The sequence below is a fragment of the Lampetra planeri genome, unplaced genomic scaffold (genome assembly GCF_965212315.1).
Source record: "Lampetra planeri unplaced genomic scaffold, kcLamPlan1.2.h2 scaffold_411, whole genome shotgun sequence".
Lineage (NCBI taxonomy): Eukaryota > Metazoa > Chordata > Hyperoartia > Petromyzontiformes > Petromyzontidae > Lampetra > Lampetra planeri.
Window position 1 is genome coordinate 14,914 of NW_027615234.1, and position 20,087 is coordinate 35,000.

At 56.9% G+C, this 20,087-nt stretch overlaps 1 protein-coding gene across 1 annotated transcript in view; it reads left to right on the forward strand.

Moving 5' to 3' along the window:
• Positions 1–20,087, forward strand: part of LOC144741056 (uncharacterized) — a gene marked incomplete at both ends in the record, with an annotated part of 46,978 nt that overhangs the window by 5,072 nt on the left and 21,819 nt on the right. Inside the window, 7 exons of the mRNA XM_078623734.1 lie at positions 609–746; positions 2,322–2,445; positions 11,831–12,002; positions 16,079–16,291; positions 17,891–18,035; positions 18,392–18,598; positions 19,972–20,076. Of these exons, the coding sequence (XP_078479860.1) occupies positions 609–746; positions 2,322–2,445; positions 11,831–12,002; positions 16,079–16,291; positions 17,891–18,035; positions 18,392–18,598; positions 19,972–20,076 (1,104 nt within the window). The remainder of the gene's footprint in view (positions 1–608; positions 747–2,321; positions 2,446–11,830; positions 12,003–16,078; positions 16,292–17,890; positions 18,036–18,391; positions 18,599–19,971; positions 20,077–20,087) is intronic.

The window sequence follows — 20,087 nt, forward strand, 5'->3', positions numbered from 1 at the left end:
TGCTGATGATATCGTGGTGGTGGTGGTGGTGGTGAGATGGTGTGATGCTGCTGATGATGTCGTGGTGGTGGTGGTGGTGGTGAGATGGTGTGATGATGCTGATGATGATGTGGTGGTGGTGGTGGTGATGAGATGGTGTGATGATGCTGATGATGTGGTGGTGGTGGTGGTGATGAGATGGTGTGATGATGCTGATGATGTCGTGGTGGTGGTGGTGGTGGTGAGATGGTGTGATGATGCTGATGATATCGTGGTGGTGGTGGTGGTGGTGGTGATGAGATGGTGTGATGATGCTGATGATGTCGTGGTGGTGGTGGTGGTGGTGAGATGGTGTGATGATGCTGATGATATCGTGATGGTGGTGGTGGTGAGATGGTGTGATGATGCTGATTATATCGTGGTGGTGGTGGTGGTGATGAGATGGTGTGATGATGCTGATGATGTCGTGGTGGTGGTGGTGGTGAGATGGTGTGATGATGCTGATGATGTCGTGGTGGTGGTGGTGGTGAGATGGTGTGATGATGCTGATGATGTGGTGGTGGTGGTGATGAGATGGTGTGACGACGACGACGACGACGATGACGACGATCACGCGTCACCCCCCACAGGACCTAGAGGACCAGCTGGATGAGGAGGAGACGGCGCGCCAGAAGCTGCAGCTGGAGAAGGTCACAGCCGAGTCCAAGATCAAGAAGATGGAGGAGGACCTCATCATGCTGGATGACCAGCACAGCAAGCTGGGCAAGGTCAGAGGTCGACGCACACCCGGCACGCACGGAGCCAACGAGGCGCTCGCGATGACCATCACGATGACGACGATGACGACGACGATGACGATGACGATGACCATCACGATGACGACGATGACGACGATGACGACGACGATGACGACGACGATGATGACGACGATGACGACGATGACGACGACGATGACGATGACCATCACGATGATCACTCCTTAGCTGCTGCCGCTGAAGACGACGATGACGACGATGATGATGACGTTGCTGACGATGGTGATGATGATGACGATGACGATGATGATGACGATGATGATGACGATGACGACGACGATGATGACGACGATGATGACGATGATGACGATGATGATGACGATGATGACGACGATGACGACGATGATGATGACGATGACGATGATGACGATGATGACGATGATGATGACGATGACGACGACGATGATGACGACGATGATGACGATGATGACGATGATGATGACGATGATGACGACGATGACGACGATGATGATGACGATGACGACGACGATGATGACGACGATGATGACGACGATGACGACGATGATGACGATGACCATCACGATGATGACTCCTTAGCTGCTGCCGCTGAAGACGACGACGATGACGATGATGATGACGATGACGACGACGATGATGACGATGATGACGACGATGATGACGATGATGACGACGATGATGACGATGATGACGACGATGATGACGATGATGAAGTTGCTGATGATGGTGTGGGTGACACTGGTGACGACGATGATGACGACGATGACGTTGCTGACGATGGTTCGGGTGACGCTGATGATGACGACGATGACGACATTGATGACGACGCCGATTACGACGACGATGATGGCATTGATGACGATGGTGCGGGTGACACTGGTGACGATGATGACGATGACGATGATGACGATGATGATGATGATGATGGAGAGTTGCGCTGATGCTGTGAATGGTGCTGACAGTGGCGATGCTGCTAAGGCTGCTGATGGCACTCATGACGGCGCCGGTGCTGCGTGGACTGTGCGTTGAACTTCTTTCGCGCCATACGTAGCCGACCGTGCTGATCGGAGGCGCGGGGGAAAGATAACAGTGACATCGTGATGACACCGGTGACGCCGATGACGACGATGATGACGACGATGACGACGATGATGACGACGATGACGACGATGATGACGTTGATGACGATGGTCCGGGTGACACTGGTGACGACGATGATGACGACGATGATGACATTGATGACGATGCCGATGACGACGATGACGACGATGATTACGACGATGATGACATTGATGGCGACGACGATGACGATGACGACGACGATGACGATGGTGCGGGCGACACTGATGACGACGATGATGAAGACGTTGCTAACGATGGTGCGGGTGACACTGATGACGACGATGATGACGACGGTTTCTATTGACGCTGCCGATGACACCGACGATGACGACGATGACGACGACGGTGTCGATGCTACCGTCGCTCACCGTCGCTCACCGTCGCTCACCGTCGCTCACCGTCGTCGCTCGTCGTCGCCGCCCGCAGGAGAAGAAGCAGCTGGAGGAGCGTGTGGCCGAGTTCACGTCGCACCTGGCGGAGGAGGAAGAGAAGGTGAAGTCGCTGAGCAAGGCCAAGGCCAAGCAGGACGCCATCATCGCCGACATGGAGGGTGAGCGCCTCCCACTCGCCACGCGCCTCGCTCACGATCACTCGGGGGGCGGCCGTGACACCCTGGGGGGGAGGGGGGGGGGCGGGGAGGGGGGTGGAGGGCAAAATCCACCTGGTTCATCGACAAGATGAACTCTCAATCGGTTTTATCTTTTTTTTCTATCTCCATATATTTTTCTGTGTGTCTCTCTCCGTCTCTCTCTGCGCCCATCTCTCTCTCAATGTATCTCTCACTCACTTCCCATCTCTCTACGTCTCTCTCTCTCCCTCCCCATCTCTCTCTCAGTGTCTCTCCCCATCTCTCTCTCCGTGTGTCTCTCTCTCTCACTCTCTCCCCATCTCTCACTCTCTCCCCATCTCCCCATCTCTCTCACTCTCTCCCCATCTCCCCATCTCTCTCACTCTCTCCCCATCTCTCACTCTCTCCCCATCTCCCCATCTCTCTCACTCTCTCCCCATCTCCCCATCTCTCTCACTCTCTCCCCATCTCTCTCACTCTCTCCCCATCTCCCCATCTCTCTCACTCTCTCCCCATCTCTCACTCTCTCCCCATCTCCCCATCTCTCTCACTCTCTCCCCATCTCTCACTCTCTCCCCATCTCCCCATCTCTCTCACTCTCTCCCCATCTCTCTCACTCTCTCCCCATCTCCCCATCTCTCTCACTCTCTCCCCATCTCCCCATCTCTCTCACTCTCTCCCCATCTCTCACTCTCTCCCCATCTCCCCATCTCTCTCACTCTCTCCCCATCTCTCTCACTCTCTCCCCATCTCTCACTCTCTCCCCATCTCCCCATCTCTCTCACTCTCTCCCCATCTCTCACTCTCTCCCCATCTCCCCATCTCTCTCACTCTCTCCCCATCTCTCTCACTCTCTCCCCATCTCTCACTCTCTCCCCATCTCCCCATCTCTCTCACTCTCTCCCCATCTCTCACTCTCTCCCCATCTCCCCATCTCTCTCACTCTCTCCCCATCTTTCTCACTCTCTCCCCATCTCCCCATCTCTCTCACTCTCTCCCCATCTCCCCATCTCTCTCACTCTCTCCCCATCTCTCACTCTCTCCCCATCTCCCCATCTCTCTCACTCTCTCCCCATCTCTCTCACTCTCTCCCCATCTCTCACTCTCTCCCCATCTCCCCATCTCTCTCACTCTCTCCCCATCTCTCACTCTCTCCCCATCTCCCCATCTCTCTCACTCTCTCCCCATCTCTCTCACTCTCTCCCCATCTCCCCATCTCTCTCACTCTCTCCCCATCTCTCTCTCCGTGTCTCTCTCTCTCACTGTCTCCCCATCTCCCCATCTCTCTCACTCTCTCCCCATCTCTCTCACTCTCTCCCCATCTCCCCATCTTTCTCACTCTCTCCCCATCTCTCTCTCCGTGTCTCTCTCTCTCACTGTCTCCCCATCTCCCCATCTCTCTCACTGTCTCCCCATCTCCCCATCTCTCTCTCTCTCTCTCTCTCTCTCTCGCCCCCGTGCGGAGAGGCCACGCCTAGTGGTCGCTCCTGCTCCACCAGGTGAGCGGATGGAGGCCTGGGCTCAGGTGAGAGCCTGAGCCTGGCCTAGAGAGAGTTAACTAGGAAAAACTCTAGTTTATTCTGTTTTCTCATCCCGGGGGTCAGCCTGCTGTAGAAACAGGTTGCTATTACTACTGTTGTGTGTGTGTGTGTCGGTGTCGTGTGTTTGTCTGTGTGTTCGTTTGTCTGCTTGGACTGGTCGCGTTGTGTGTGGGCCTGGTGCTGTGTTACCTGGATCGGCACCACGTGGGTCTGGCCTGCTCTGTCTGCCTGGTGAGTGTTTGGTTGTGTTTGTGTTGTGTTTGGTTTGTGCTGTGTGGGTGTCTGTCTGGTTTGTGTGTTTGTCTAAGTGTTTGTTTTGTTTGTTTGTCTGCTTGGCCTGGTCGCGTTGTGTGTTGGCCTGGTGCTTTGTACCTGGATCAGCACCACGTGCGTCTGGCCTGCTTGTCTGCTTGGAGAGTGTTTGGTTTGTGTTGTGACTTGTCTGGTTGTTTTGTGTTGTGTGTTGTTTTATTTTGTGTTGTGTGTGTGTTTGGCTGGTTTGTGTGTTTGGCAGTGTGTTCGTTTGTCTGTTTGTCTGCTTGGCTGGTCGCGTTGTGTGTTGGCCTGGTGCTTTGTACCTGGATCGGCACCACGTGGGTCTGGCCTGCTTGTCTGTTGGGTGAGTGGTTGGTTTGTGTGTTTGATTGCGCGTGCGTTTTTTCATTTATCTGTCGTTTTGTTATTTGTATGTTGGTGTGATTATTCGTTTTCGTTTGTTTACTTGTTGGTTCGGTCGTGTGTGTGTTCGTCTGTGTGTTTGTCCTGCGCGTGTGTGTGCTTGTCTGTGCGTGTGTGTGTTTGTCTGTCTGTCTGGTGATTGGTTTCAGGTGTGTGTTGTGTGTTTGTTGTGTCGGGGGGTTATTACTTTTTTCTATCACTTGTTATTTATTTCTACGATTATTTTGACAAAAACAACAACGACAACGAAAACAGCATCAGCAGCAAACACCCCAACGACACAGCGCACAGGTGTTCTGCCGCCGCCATCATGGCGCAGCGCCAGCGCGCGGAGGAGGAGGACGCGAGGATGATGAGCCTCACGCGGAGGAACGGCCTCGTGGCGTTTCCTCCGCCGGAGGTAACTGCCGAAGCTGTCGCCGTCGCGGTGGCCGCGTGCGTCGGCCCCGCCAACGTCAGGGCCGTCCAGCGCCAAAACCGCGGTGTCACCGTGTACGTGGCGGAGGAGGAGATGGTGGCGCGCGTCGTCGAGAAGGGGCTCACGGTCGGGGAGCTGTATGTACAATGCGCCCCGCTTGCCTCACCCGCGGTCCGCGTGCTGCTCTCCGGCACGCCGCCGTACCTCTCCAACGCCGAGCTGCGCAACGACCTGCAGCGTTTCGGCACGGCCGTGTCGAGTATCACGACATTGCCCATGCGAACGACCAACACTGCACTCACGCACGTCAAGGCACTGCAGCGGCAAGTGTTCATGGTCCTGAAAAATGGGGCCGAGGAGCTTGACGTTACACTAAAATACACCATAAACAAATGCACGTACACGGTGTATGCCTCATCGGTTGGACTCCGGTGCTACGGGTGTGGCAAATCGGGCCACGCCCGCAGAAACTGCCCGAGCAAGGTGAGCGGGGTGGCCGCGCCACCTGCCGCGACGACGCCGGGACAGTGGGGGCGGCCAGAGGCGCAGCACCAGCAACAGACGCAGCAACAGAACCAGCAGCAGCAGCAGCAGCAGCCGCAGCAGCAGAAACAACAGCAGCAGCAGCAGCCGCAGCAGCAGCAACCGGAACAGCAGCAGCAGCAGCCGCAGCAGCAGCAGCAGCAGCAACAGCAGCAGCAGCAGCCGCAGCAGCAGAAACAACAGCAGCAGCAGCAGCCGCAGAAGCAGCAGCAACCGGAACAGCAGCGGCAGCAGCCGCAGCAGCAGCAGCAGCAGCAACAGCAGCAGCAGCCGCAGCAGCAGAAACAACAGCAGCAGCAGCAGCCGCAGCAGCAGCAACTGGAACAGCAGCCGCAGCAGGACGAGCGGCAGGACCGGCGGGAGCGGCAGATCATCAGCCACGACCCGCCGGGAGCGGAACCAGGCGGCGACGCGCAGGCGCCGGGGGACGACTCCGCCGGCTTCGTCACGGTTGAAGGGAGCCGAAAGAAACAAAGGGCCAAGAGGAAGGCGAAGAACGGGCACGCGGAGGGGGAGCACGAAGGCGCCCCCCCAAAGCGCACGGCCGGCATCGATGGAGACGCGGCGGGGCAGCCCGAGAACGCTGAGATCGCGGCACGGGGGGAAGAGATGGACCATGGAACAACCCCACCCCCCACCCCCCACCCCAACCCCCCCACTCCCCACCCCCCCACCCCACCCCCCCCATCACCCCCCCCCCACCCCCCACCCCCCCGCCCCACCCCCCCCACCACCCCCCCCCCACCCCCCCCCCACCACCCCCCCCCCACCCCCCCCACCCCCCCCACCCCCCACCCCCCCACCCCCCCCCCCAGAGGCGGACACCCGCAGCGGCGACGGAGGTGCGCTGCAGCCGGCGACGACGGCGGCCGAGGGAGCGCCCGTCGAGCCGGACGACGAGAGTCGCCCCGGTCCGAGCGGCGCCCTGGGCCCACGGTGGTGGGCAGCGGACGCTGACCCCGGGGGTGACCGCGACGGGCGCGCGGACGCCGGGGCGGGCGGCGGCGACAATGAAGACTGCGGCGCCCCGGGAGGAGGCGGCGGCGACGATGACGTAGACGACGACGACGCCTACACCGTGTGTGAGGGCGACGGAGGCAGCGTCTGCGGGAGCGAGTGGAGCTGCGGCCTGGTGGAGCCGGATAGGAAAATGCCCGCGCAGACCATCCTTGCCTTCTTTAGAGACAACTATGGCAAGAGGGTGTTTTCCAAAAAGGCTTTCCCGGACGCGGACGCGTTCCTCTCCACGGCGCAGGAGATCTGCCGGCGGCCGGCAGAGTACGGCTGCACTCCGAGGGAACGCTACCGTATTAAAGGAATGATGACGAGGCTGCGCGGGAAGGGGAAGGCGGCCTCAAAGGAGGCCTCAAAGGCGGCAGGGCGCGTGGACCTCCCCTGAACGCCGCGATGGGACCACAAGTAGTTGTCGCGACCATAAATTGTAACGGTCTGCGCAGCGAGGACCGGTGGCGCCGGCTGTGCAGGCTCCTCGACGATCAGGCGGTCGACGTGGCTTTAATACAAGAAACCCACCTAGACGCCGCGCTACAGCCGAGCCGCCAGCAGATGCTGCACGGGCGCTCCTTTTTCTTTAGCAACGGGGTGAACGGGGCGGCGGGGGTCGCGGTGGTGTGCTCCCGGACCTTCGCCCCGGACGCCCTGACTTTTCGGGAGGTAGTGGCCGGCCACCTCGTCGTGGCGGACATGGTGCTCGCCGGCACCAAGGCCCGCGTGATAAATGTGTACGCGCCCAGCAAGTCGAGGGACAGGGCCGTGTTTTTCAAGGGCGAACTACGGCGGGTGGTGGCGGAGACCGACGGCGTCGAGGGGGCGGTCACGATCGTGGGGGGCGATTTTAATTGCACGCTCCAACCCTCCCTCGACCGAACTGGGCCAGAACCACACCCCGAATCTGCAAGAGAGTGGGCGGCCGTCGTGGCCGACCACGGACTACTCGACACGTGGCGGCTCCAAAACCCGGGCCGGCAGCAGTACACATGGACCAGGTGCGGTGCGGGGGGGCGGCCGAGCCTGGCCAGGCTAGATCGGGTGTACGTCACGGCCGGGGGGGCCAGCCTGCTCGGTGAGAGCGGGGTGGTTCCCCCCGGTTTCTCCGACCACCACATGGTGTACGTGCGCCTGCATCTCCCTCACGGTGGGCAAGGGCGGCCGTATTGGAAACTGAACGTGAACCTGCTGGACGATGGTGGATTTCGGGCGGCCTTCCGGGCCTTTTGGAAGGTGTGGGAGGAGAGACGGGGCCGTTTCGCCACCCTCCAGCAGTGGTGGGACAATGGGAAGGCCCAGGTGGGGGTGTTGGCGAGGGCCTACATGGGCCAACACGTCGTGGCCCGGCGCGAGGAGGAGGAGGTTCTCCGGGCCCGGGTGCTGGCGGTGGAGGAGGCACTGGGCCACCACCCCGCCGCCGAGGGCTGCAGGGAGCTGCGGGAACAACAGCGGCTCCTGAGGGCCGTCTCGGACAATGACGCATACAGGGGGTTTGTGGGCCGGAAGATGACCCACCTGTACAGTATGGACGCGCCGACGAAAGCCTTCTTCAGGCAGGGGGCCACGCGGGCCCAGCGGGCCGACATCACCAGCCTGACGGGGCCGGACGGAGAGACCCGGTGTGACGGGGAGGGAATCGTGCGCCTCGTCAATGGGTATTACGGACGGCTTTTTTCTGAGAAGAAAATTGACGAGGAGGCGGTGGCGGAACTCCTGGAGGGCGTCCCCAGGTTGGCTCCGCCTGACGCCAAACTGCTCGACGAACAGGTCACCATGACGGAGCTGGAGGCCGCGGTGAGGAGTCTCGCCGCGGGGAAGACCCCCGGCATAGACGGCCTTCCTACCGAGTTTTACACGACTTTCTGGAGCGAGCTCGGACCGGCGCTCGCCGACGTACTGCGCGAGAGCCTCCGGTCGGGGGTGCTGCCGCAGAGCAGCAGGCGCGCGGTGGTGACCCTGCTCCCAAAAAAGGGTGACCTGCGCCGCTTAGACAACTGGAGGCCGGTGTCCGTGCTATGCACGGACTGTAAGGTTTTGGCTAAAGCCCTGGCGAACCGCCTGAAGACCGTGGCGGGGAGCCTCGTGCACCCGGATCAGTCGTACTGCGTCCCGGGGAGAGCCATACATGACAACGTCGGGGTGGTGCGGGACATCATGGACCTCGCCGCCGCCCACAGCGTTGATGCAGGCCTCTTGTTTTTAGATCAGGCGAAGGCCTTCGACCGTGTCTCACACGCGTATATGTACAGGGCGTTGGAGGCATACGGGGTAGGGCCAACCTTCAGGGCGCAGGTGCGCCTCCTGTATACGGAGGTGAGTAGCCTCACTAAAATAAATGGCAGGCTTGGCGCCCCCTTGGCCGTCGGGGGAGGGGTCCGGCAGGGGTGTCCTCTGTCCGGTATTCTGTACACCTTGTGTATAGAGCCTCTCCTGCGGCGGCTGCGGGGTACGCTGGGGGGGTTTCAGTTCCCGGGTGCGGGCGACGCGCCGATCACGCTCTCGGCGTACGCTGACGATGTGTGCGTCGTGGTGACGGGCGCGCAAGACGTGGAGGCGGTCCGAGGCGCGGTCCGTCTCTACGAGAGGGCCTCCGCCGCCAGCGTAAATTGGGAAAAGAGCAAAGCGATAGCGCTGAGACCGGGCGGGGTGGTGGGCTCACTGGCGCTCCCGGGAGGCGTCGCCTGGGGCGCGGGGGGAGCCCGCTACCTCGGGGTACATCTGGGAAGCCCGGTTGAGGTGGAACAAAATTGGGTAGAGGTAGAGGGAAAAATTGACGCGACGCTGGCGGCGTGGGCCCGGTTCGCCCCGGGAATGGCGTACCGGGGGAGGGTACTTGTAGTCAACAATTTGGCCGCGGCACTCCTCTGGCACAAAGCCAAAGCGCTGGAACCTCCGGCGGGGCTAGTGGCGCGGATACAGAAGCGCTTCACCGCCTTCGTGTGGCACGGTCACCACTGGCAGAGGCCAGGGGTCCTGTGTCTGCCGGTGGCGGAGGGGGGACAGGGCCTCGTGCACGTAGCGGCGCGAATCCGGACCTTCAGGATCCAACAAGCGCAGCGACTGTTGTACGGGGGGGAGGGACGGCCCGGGCGGCCCCTGGCCCTCGGCCTGCTGCGGCGCGCCGGGCGTCTGGGGTACGCCCGGGAGCTGTTCCTGACGGACCAGGCCATCGTGGACCGAGCCTCGCTGCCCGCGGTCTACCGCGGCATGATGGACGCGTGGTCGACGCTGGATTGGGCGCGGGTCGGCGGCGGATACAGGGCGGCCCACTTCGTGGGGGAGCCCTTGTTCGCCAATGCAGTCCTGCCTGGCTTGCGGGGTGAGCATGCCCTGGCCAGGCGCTTTGCCGAATGCGGCATCGGACGGGTCGGTGACCTGCTGGCGCCCGGACGGGACGCGTGGCGGACGGCCCTCGAAATTTCCGGAGCGGCCGGACGCCGCACGGTCCTGGCGGGCGCGAAGGTGCTGAGGGAGGCCCTGCGGGCGATGCAGGCGCTGGGCGTCCGGCTGGCGGAGGTCGGGGAGGAGGACACCCCCCCGTTCCCTCCGCTGGCCTTTTCGGTCCGCGCCCCCGACGGCCACGTGGAGGGCGGGACGCTGCTGCGCATGGCGGGGTGTACCGAGGTGCCGCTCGAAGGCGCGCAAAAAACGCGGCTGTACGACGCCTGTCTGAAGGCGGTGCTGAGCGCGGAGCTGGTGGGCCAGCCGGACACGGGGTGGAGGGAACACTTTGGCGCGCTGGACACTGCGGGGCCCCAGTGGAAAAACTTGTACCGCCCTCCCACCACCAAGCGTTGCGGTGACCTTCAGTGGCGGCTGGTGCACCGCACGCTGCCAACGGCCGTGTGGGTCAGCCGCGCCGTGCCGGGGACCCCGGACACGTGTGCGTTCTGTGGGGTGCGGGAGGATGTGGTTCACGCGTACCTCCAGTGCGCGAGGCTGGCGCCACTCTTGGCCTTCGTGAAGGCGGTGCTCCGGAGGCTGGACGTTCCGGCCCGAGAGAGCGCGTACATACATGGGGTGACCGGCGTGGCGAGGCCCGTCAGGGACGTGGCGAACTTTGTGTGCGCGCAAGCGAAGCTCGCAACGTACACGACGAGGAAACGCGCGCTGGAAGGAAAGGTCGGCGGCGCGGGGGTGCTGCAGGTGGCGCAGGCCCTGATAAAGGCGCGCGTGCGGCTAGAATTCGCCCACCACAGGCTGACGGCGGCCGAGGGGGAGTTCCTCCCGCGGTGGGGTAGGGCGCGGGACGCCCTGTGTACGGTCGATGACGGCGCGGTCCTGTTTGTGTTTGACTCCCTCCCCCCCCCTGACCGGATGCCCCCCCTCCGCCCCCCCCCAGAACCCCCCCCCCCCCCTCAGGGGTGACCGGTGCGAATAGTGCCTGGACACTGAAGCGGGCGCGACGTTTTTTGTGGTTGTGCGGTGTGGTTTTTGTGGTTGGTTTATATCGCGCACATGGGCGCCACTGCACTGGGCAGAGGGTGCCGGAATAAAGACATTCAAAAATCAAAATCTCCCCATCTCCCCATCTCTCTCACTCTCTCCCCATCTCTCCATCTCTCTCACTCTCTCCCCATCTCTCTCACTCTCTTTCCATCTCTCTACGTCTCTCTCACTCTCTCCCCATCTCCCCATCTCTCTCACTCTCTCCCCATCTCTCTCACTCTCTCCCCATCTCCCCATCTCTCTCACTCTCTCCCCATCTCTCTCACTCTCTCCCCATCTCTCACTCTCTCCCCATCTCCCCATCTCTCTCACTCTCTCCCCATCTCTCTCACTCTCTCCCCATCTCTCACTCTCTCCCCATCTCCCCATCTCTCTCACTCTCTCCCCATCTCTCTCACTCTCTCCCCATCTCCCCATCTCTCTCACTCTCTCCCCATCTCTCTCACTCTCTCCCCATCTCCCCATCTCTCTCACTCTCTCCCCATCTCCCCATCTCTCTCACTCTCTCCCCATCTCTCTCACTCTCTCCCCATCTCTCACTCTCTCCCCATCTCCCCATCTCTCTCACTCTCTCCCCATCTCTCTCACTCTCTCCCCATCTCTCTACGTCTCTCTCACTCTCTCCCCATCTCTCTCACTCTCTCCCCATCTCTCGTGTCTCTCTCTCTCCCCATCTCCCCGTCTCTCTCACTCTCTCCCCATCTCACCGTGTCTCTCGTCCCGCCCGCAGACCGTCTCAAGGACGAGGAGAAGTCGCGGCAGGAGCTGGAGAAGTCCAAGCGGAAGCTGGAGGCCGAGGGCTCCGACCTGCAGGACCACATCGCTGAGCTGCAGCGGCAGATCGAGGACCTCAAAGCGCAGCTCGCCAAGAAGGAGCACGAGCTGCAGGCGGCCACCGCACGGTACGCAGTGACCCAGGAGACGTTCACGACCTCGCCTGGTGTGCAGGAGGTCGTGGGTTCGATCCACGACACTTACTTCCGCCTACAACCCCTTGACCATCATCATCACCAACACCACCATCATCATCATCATCATCACCAACACCACTACCATCATCATCATCATCACCATCATCATCACCAACACCACCATCATCATCATCATCACCAACACCACTACCATCATCACCACCATCATCACCATCATCATCACCACCATCATCACCATCATCATCATCATCACCAACACCACTTCCATCATCATCATCACCAACACCACTTCCATCATCATCATCACCATCATCATCATCATCACCAACACCACTTCCATCATCATCATCATCACCACCATCATCACCATCATCATCATCATCACCAACACCACCATCATCATCATCATCACCAACACCACTACCATCATCATCATCACCACCACCACTCCTGCTGCTATACACGCACTCTCACCAACACCACCATCATCACCATCATCACCACCATCATCATCATCATCACCACCACCATCACCATCATCATCATCATCACCAACACCACTTCCATCATCATCATCATCACCACCATCATCACCATCATCATCATCATCATCACCAACACCACCATCATCATCATCATCACCAACACCACCATCATCATCATCATCACCAACACCACCATCATCATCACCACCATCATCACCATCACCACCATCATCATCACCACCACCATTCCTGCTGCTATACACGCACTCTCACAAACACCACCATCATCACCATCATCACCACCATCATCATCACCACCATCATCATCATCACCACCATCATCATCACCATCACAACCATCATCATCACCACCATCATCATCACCATCACCACCATCATCATCATCACCATCATCATCATCACCACCATCATCATCACCATCACAACCATCATCATCACCACCATCATCATCATCATCACCACCATCATCATCACCACCATCATCATCATCACCACCATCATCATCACCATCACAACCATCATCATCACCACCATCATCATCACCATCACCACCATCATCATCATCACCATCACCACCATCATCATCATCACCATCATCATCATCATCACCAACACCACTTCCATCATCATCATCACCACCATCATCATCAATCATCATCACCACCATCATGATCATCATCACCACCACTATCATCATCATCATCACCACCACTATCATCATCATCACCACCACCATCATTATCAAAGAGCCACTGCACCCATCCATGGTGACTTCACTACAGTCACCAACACCATCACCACTACCATCACCAACACCATCATCATTATCACCACCATCATCACTATCATCACAATCATCATCACGGTGACTTGGAGATGTTCACTACCTCGCCTGGTGTGCAGGAGGTCGTGGGTTCGATCCACGACACTAACTTGCACCCACAACCTAACTTACTTGCACCAGCAACTCACTTTTCTCTGCACCGTCTGCTGTGTTGTTTAGTTTTCACAATCGACATCGTCACCATCATGATGATTATGTTAATCGTCATCATTGTCATCAACATCATCACCATCATTATCATCACCATCATTATCACCATCATTATCATCACCATTATTATCACCATCATCATCATCATCATCACGGTAGCTAGGAGATGTTCACGACCTCGCCTGGTGTGCAGAGGGGGTCTTGGGTTCGATCCCGACCCTGACGCCTGCTGCTGTATATTTGGAGTTTGCGTGTCTCTCTCTCTCTCATCATCATCACGGTGGCTAGGAGATGTTAACTACCTCGCCTGGTCTACAGGAGGTCGGGGGTTCGATCCGGACCCTGACGCCTGCTGCTGTATATTTGGAGTTTGCGTGTCTCTCTCTCTCTCATCATCATCACGGTGGCTAGGAGATGTTAACTACCTCGCCTGGTGTACAGGAGGTCGGGGGTTCGATCCCGACCCTGACGCCTGCTGCTGTATATTTGGAGTTTGCGTGTCTCTCTCTCTCTCATCATCATCACGGTGGCTAGGAGATGTTAACTACCTCACCTGGTGTACAGGAGGTCGGGGGTTCGATCCCGACCCTGACGCCTGCTGCTGTATATTTGGAGTTTGCGTGTCTCTCTCTCTCATCATCATCACGGTGGCTAGGAGATGTTCGCTACCTCGCCTGGTGTGCAGGAGGTCGTGGGCTCGATCCACGTCCCATACTTCCACCTACAACCCCTTGACCGTCTGCTGTGTTGCTTAGTTTTGTTGTCACAATCGACATCGTCACCATCATGATCATTATGTGAATCGTTATCATTGTCATCAATATCATCACCATCATTATCATCACCATCATCATCACCATCATCATCACCATCATTATCATCATCATCATCACCATCATTATCATCACCATCATTTTCATCATCATCATGACCATCATCACCACCACCACCACCATCGTCATCACTATCATCATCATCACCATCATCATCACCACCGTCATCACCACCATCATCATCATCATCACCACCACCATCATCACCACCATCATCACCACTACCATCATCATCATAATCATCACCATCATCACCATTATCACCACCATCATCATCACCACCATCATCATTACCATCACCACCATCGTCATCACTATCACCATCGTCATCACTATCAATATCACCACCACCACCATCATCACTATCATCACCACCACCACCACCACCACCGTCATCACTATCACCACCACCATCACTATCATCACCACCATCACCACCACCATAATCATCACCATCATCACCACCCTCATCATCACCATCATCATCACCACCATCATCATCACCACCACCACCACTATCATCACCACCACCACCATCATCATCACCACCATCATCACCACCATCATCACCACCACCACCATCATCACTATCATCACCACCAACACCACGATCATCACCATCATCATCACCATCACCACCATCATCACCACCACCACCACCATCATCACTATCATCACCACCACCATCATCACCACCACCACCATCGTCATCACTATCACCACCATCATTACTATCATCACCACTGTCATCATCATCGTCATCACTATCACCACCACCACCACCACCATCATCACTATCATCACCACCACCACCATCATCATCATCACCACCGTCGTCACCATCGTCATCATCACCACCGTCGTCACCATCATCATCATCACCACCACCACCACCATCATCATCATCATCACCACCGTCGTCACCATCATCATCATCACCACCACCACCACCACCATCATCATCATCACCACCGTCGTCACCATCATCATCATCACCACCACCACCACCATCGTCACCACCACCACCACCATCGTCATCACTATCACCACCACCACCATCGCCATCACCACCACCACCATCGTCACCACCACCATCACCACCACCATCACCACCATCATCACCACCACCATCATCACCACCACCATCGTCACCACTATCACCACCACCACCACCATCGTCATCACCATCATCACCACCACCATTATCACTATCATCACCACCACCACCATCATCATCACCATCACCACCACCTACATCATCACCATCACCACCACCACCTACATCATCATCATCACCACCACCACCATCACCACCACCACCACCATCATCACTATCACCACCACCATCATCACTATCATCACCACTGTTGTCACCATCGTCATCATCATCATCATCGTCACCACCACCATCATCGTCATCATCATCACCACCATCATCACCACCATTGTCATCATCATCATCGTCACCACCACCACCATCGTCATCATCATCGTCACCATCACCATCATCGTCATCATCATCACCACCATCATCACCACCAATGTCATCATCATCATCGTCACCACCACCACCATCGTCATCATCATCGTCACCATCACCACCACCATCATCACCATCATCATCGCCCCATCGTTCGACTCACCCCCCCGCCCCCCCCCCCCCCGCCCCCCTCGCCCCCCTCGCCCCCCCCGCCCCCCCCCCGCCCCCCCCAGGGGTGACGACGAGGCGGCGCAGAAGACGAGCGCGCTCAAGTTGGTGCGCGAGCTGCAGGCGCAGCTGGCCGAGCTGCAGGAGGACCTGGAGGCGGAGCGGGCGGCTCGTGCCAAGGTGGAGAAGCTCAAGCGAGACCTGGGCGAGGAGCTGGAGGCGCTCAAGACGGAGCTGGAGGACACCCTGGACACCACCGCCGCACAGCAGGAGCTCAGGTGGCGCCGCCTGATCCGCTTGCCCGTCGCGCGATCGCGGCCGTCGATCGCGCGACGACTTTGAGACTTTCGCCAACGAAGGAATTAGCACGTGCAAATTTCGATTTAAAGCTTTCGTGACTGCAGGGATTCATCTTCTTGGTTCTTTCGGTAAAGTCACTTTACCGAAAGAACCAAGAAGATGAATTAGCACGTGCTTGGTTCGTTTGGGTGATGTCGCGTAGGTAGAGAATAAAAAATTAACCCGTAAAAACAAAGTTTTTCACTATAAATCCTTTATATGCGTGTTCAGTGGGCCACAACCCAGCCCACATTGGAAACGGGCGGCTAGAGTCCTCTCGTCCTCTGGCTTGAGATGGCTGCCACCTATGGGTCAGATGATTGCCTGCCACCATTAAGCAATCGGTAATTCAATCTAATTTTTTTTTTCCTAAAAAGTGTAAAATTTTTGAAAAATTTTTTCACGAAAATAAATTGTCACGCACAACGAGTCTGTGTGCAAAATGTCAGCTCGATTGGATCACGGGAAGTGGGTCCAAAAACCAAAAACGACCGAAATATTTGCACAGTCGTAAGCACGCAAGCAAGCAAGTTAACTTAATATAAAGGATTTAAAAATACAATTAAGTTAAAAATAAATTGAAAATATTGAAAGCTAAAAAAAATATAATAAAATAAAATAATTCTCACGACTTAAAGCTTTCGTGACTGCAGGGATTCATCTTCTTGGTTCTTTCGGTAAAGTCACGTAGAAGAGAAATAATAAAATAAGAAAAATAAAACATAATAAAATAATTCTCACGACGTTTCGGCCACAACGCAAGCAGCCGTCCTCAGGTGGAGAACAGGTCTGTCGAGAAGACAGAGTCTGAATGACACACCCCAGGCTTGGAGCGTCTATTTAAACTGGGATGGAGGGGGGAAGAGCGCCTTGACAGCTTAAATAGAGTCTATGGGTCTGTGCAAGTTTATTGGCCTCTGTGTGAGTCTATGGGTCTCTGTGTGAGTCTATTGTTCTCTGTGTGAGTCTACGGGTCTCTGTGTGAGTCTATGTCTCTCTGTGTGAGTCTACGGGTCTCTGTGTGAGTCTATGTGTCTCTGTGCGAGTCTACGGGTCTCTGTGTGAGTCTATTGTTCTCTGTGTGAGTCTACGGGTCTCTGTGTGAGTCTATGTCTCTCTGTGTGAGTCTACGGGTCTCTGTGTGAGTCTATGTGTCTCTGTGTGAGTCTATGGGTCTCTGTGTGAGTCTATGGGTCTCTGTGTGAATCTATGGGTCTCTATGAGTCTATGTGTCTCTGTGTGAGTCTATGTGTCTCTGTGTGAGTCTATGGGTCTCTGTGTGAGTCTATGTGCCTCTATGTGAGTCTATGTCTCTCTGTGTGAGTCTATGGGTCTCTGTGTGAGTCTATGGGTCTCTGTGTGAGTCTATGTCTCTATGTGTGAGTCTATGGGTCTCTGTGTGAGTCTACGGGTCTCTGTGTGTGTCTATGGGTCTCTGCGAGTCACCTTTCCCCCAAAACCACGCTCGGCATTCTGGGTAACACATCCGCCCCCCCTTCCGATTGCCGCCCCCCCCCCCCCCCCTTCTCGGGGCTCAGGGCTAAGCGAGAGCACGAGGTGGCGGAGCTGCGTCGAGCGCTGGAGGAGGAGGTGCGCTCACACGAGTCGCAAGTCCAGGAGATGCGAAAGAAGCACACGCAGACGCTGGAGGAGATGACCGAGACGCTGGAGAGCGTCAAGAGGGTCAGCGCCCACCGCCACTCAACTCCACCACTCATAACTCAACACCTCCATCCACCCACTCAACACCGCCACCCACCACTCAACACCTCCACCCACTACTCAACACCTCCACCCACCACTCAACACCACCACTCATAACTCAACACCTCCATCCACCCACTCAACACCGCCACCCACCACCCAACACCACCACCCACCACTCAACACCACCACCCACCACTCAACACCACCACCCACCACTCAACACCACCACCCACCCAACAAACCACCACCCAACACCTCCACCCAACAAACCACCACCCACCACCTCCGTTGACCTCCGTGATCTCCGTGACCTCCGTGACCTCCGCCCCCAGGCCAAGGTGACCCTGGAGAAAACGAAGCAGGGCCTGGAGGTGGAGAAGCAGGAGCTGCTGCACGAGGTCAAGGGGCTGCAGGCGGCGCGCTGCGACCTCGAGCACCGGCGCAAGAAGCTCGAGACGCAGCTGCAAGAGGCGACGGGCAAGCACGTGGAGACGGAGCGCGAGCGCCTGGAGCTCGTGGAGCGCTCCTCCCGCCTGCAGGTGACGCACGCCGAGCAAACAGAGACCCACGGAGTTGCACGGAGACCCGTGGAGTTGCATAGAGTTACATAGAGACCCGTAGAGACGCATAGAGACCCATGGAGTTGCGTAGAGACCTATAGAGTTACACAGAGACCCATAGAGATACATAGAGACCCATAGAGTTACACAGAGACCCATAGAGTTACATAGAGACCCGTAGAGACGCATAAAGACCCATGGAGTTGCATAGAGTTACATAGAGACCCGTAGAGACGCATAGAGACCCATGGAGTTGCATAGAGTTACATAGAGACCCGTAGAGACCCCTAGAGTTGCGTAGAGACCCATGGAGTTGCGTAGAGACCTATAGAGTTACACAGAGACCCATAGAGATACATAGAGACCCATAGAGTTACACAGAGACCCATAGAGTTACACAGAGACCCACAGAGTCACACAGAGACCTGTAGAGTTACACAGAGACCCATAGAGTTACACAGAGACCCACAGAGTTACACAGAGACCCACAGATTTACACAGAGACCCATAGAGTTACACAGAGACCCACAGAGTTACACAGAGACCCATAGAGTTACACAGAGACCCACAGAGTTACACAGAGACCCATAGAGTTACACAGAGACCCACAGAGTTACACAGAGACCCATAGAGTTACACAGAGACCCATAGAGTTACACAGAGACCCATAGATTTACACAGAGACCCATAGAGTTACACAGAGACCCATAGAGTTACACAGAGACCCATAGAGTTACACAGAGACCCACAGAGTTACACAGAGACCCATAGAGTTACACAGAGACCCACAGAGTTACACAGAGACCCATAGATTTACACAGAGACCCATAGAGTTACACAGAGACCCATAGAGTTACACAGAGACCCATAGAGTTACACAGAGACCCACAGAGTTACACAGAGACCCATAGAGTTACACAGAGACCCACAGAGTCACACAGAGACCCACAGAGTTACACAGAGACCCATAGAGACCCAAACAGTTACATAGAGTACCCATGGAGTTACACAGAGACCTGTAGAGTTACACAGAGACCCATAGAGTTACACAGAGACCCACAGAGTTACATAGAGACCCATGGAGTTACATAGAGACCCAAAGAGTTACACAGAGACCCATAGAGTTGCACAGAGACCCATAGAGTTGCACAGAGACCCATAGACCACAGCCCAAGAGGAGTGTGGTTAGTGGCGCCAAGCAGCATGAAATCACCGCATGGTGGCCACGTGCAAGGGTATGCAGGTTATATCTCTCTTGACCTACTGACCTCCCCACCGTGACCCCCATGACCCCTCCACCACCCCCCCCCCCCCGGCGCCCCTCCCCCGCACCCCCGTGCCGACGCTGACAGGTGGAGCTGGACAACGTGACGTCCATCGTGACCCAGACGGAGACCAAGGTGCTCAAGCTGTCCAAGGACGTGGCGAGCGTCCAGACGCAGCTGCAGGACACCCAGGTAGGGCACAC